This window comes from Propithecus coquereli, unplaced genomic scaffold (genome assembly GCF_000956105.1).
Source record: "Propithecus coquereli isolate 6110/MARCELLA unplaced genomic scaffold, Pcoq_1.0 Scaffold336, whole genome shotgun sequence".
NCBI lineage: Eukaryota > Metazoa > Chordata > Mammalia > Primates > Indriidae > Propithecus > Propithecus coquereli.
Window position 1 is genome coordinate 488,102 of NW_012149019.1, and position 889 is coordinate 488,990.

The 889-nt window shown below is 39.5% G+C and overlaps 1 protein-coding gene across 1 annotated transcript in view; it reads right to left on the reverse strand.

Moving 5' to 3' along the window:
* LOC105815466 (TBC1 domain family member 15-like) overlaps window positions 1-809 on the reverse strand; it is a 13,301-nt gene extending 12,492 nt beyond the window's left edge. Inside the window, 1 exon segment of the mRNA XM_012650627.1 lies at window positions 2-809. Coding sequence (XP_012506081.1) covers window positions 2-809 — 808 coding nt within the window.
* Window positions 810-889: the final 80 nt, after the last annotated feature.

The window sequence follows — 889 nt, forward strand, 5'->3', positions numbered from 1 at the left end:
CTTTCTCCCAAATCAATTCTTGTGATGACTTCAAATCCTGGTTCTTCTTGTTGATTTATCTTTAGACCTGGAATAGCATCACTAAGAAAATCTGCCATTTCTGAAGGTGGTCGTTGATGTGTAGAGGGATCACTGCCTCTCAAACTATCAAAAATGTAGTTTGTGACTTTGGAAAATACTCCTATAGTTGCTATATAAGGATCCTTTTAAATTTTTTGTATTAAACCATATGCAGGTTCATCAAGAAGATTTTCAAATGACTGTGAAAGACTCTTATTCTGACAATTCACAAGAAGTGTTCTATCTCTTTGGTGAAAGTGTAGAGCAGGGAGAACGACGTCATCCTTTAGACAGAGTACCAAATACGACCAGCCCATACCCTCTTTATTTTTCTTGATTGATTTCAGGTCTGTCAAACTGAACAGGAGCGACCATTTGCTTTTCCCATTTCTATGACTTGGAGCATCTCCATTGGTATGTTGTTTCTTTTTAAATGAAACTGTACTAACCATGTCCCACTCTGCTTCATAACTGTTCGGATGTTCTGATCCTCAAAGAGCTCTTTCTTTTGGGGCCTGGGTCCATTCTACAACTGAACTGGAGTCCTTTCCAGCATAGAAAATACTAGAAGAATCCAGTGCCTCATCCAATGGTCTCCAGTCCACAATTACTTCAGCATCCTTTTCTAAAACACATAATATTCCTGAAATCAAGCTGTCTTGGTCGTTGGTCTTTCCACAAGATGAGTGAATATATACCCCTTCCTGTTCATATATAACCTTCACACTCACAACACCTGCCACCGCCATGTTTCCTGAGTGTGCCTGGTGATGAGTGTAGTGGTTATCATGTTCGCCTCACTCAACTATTTTCGAATGCCTAATATGTT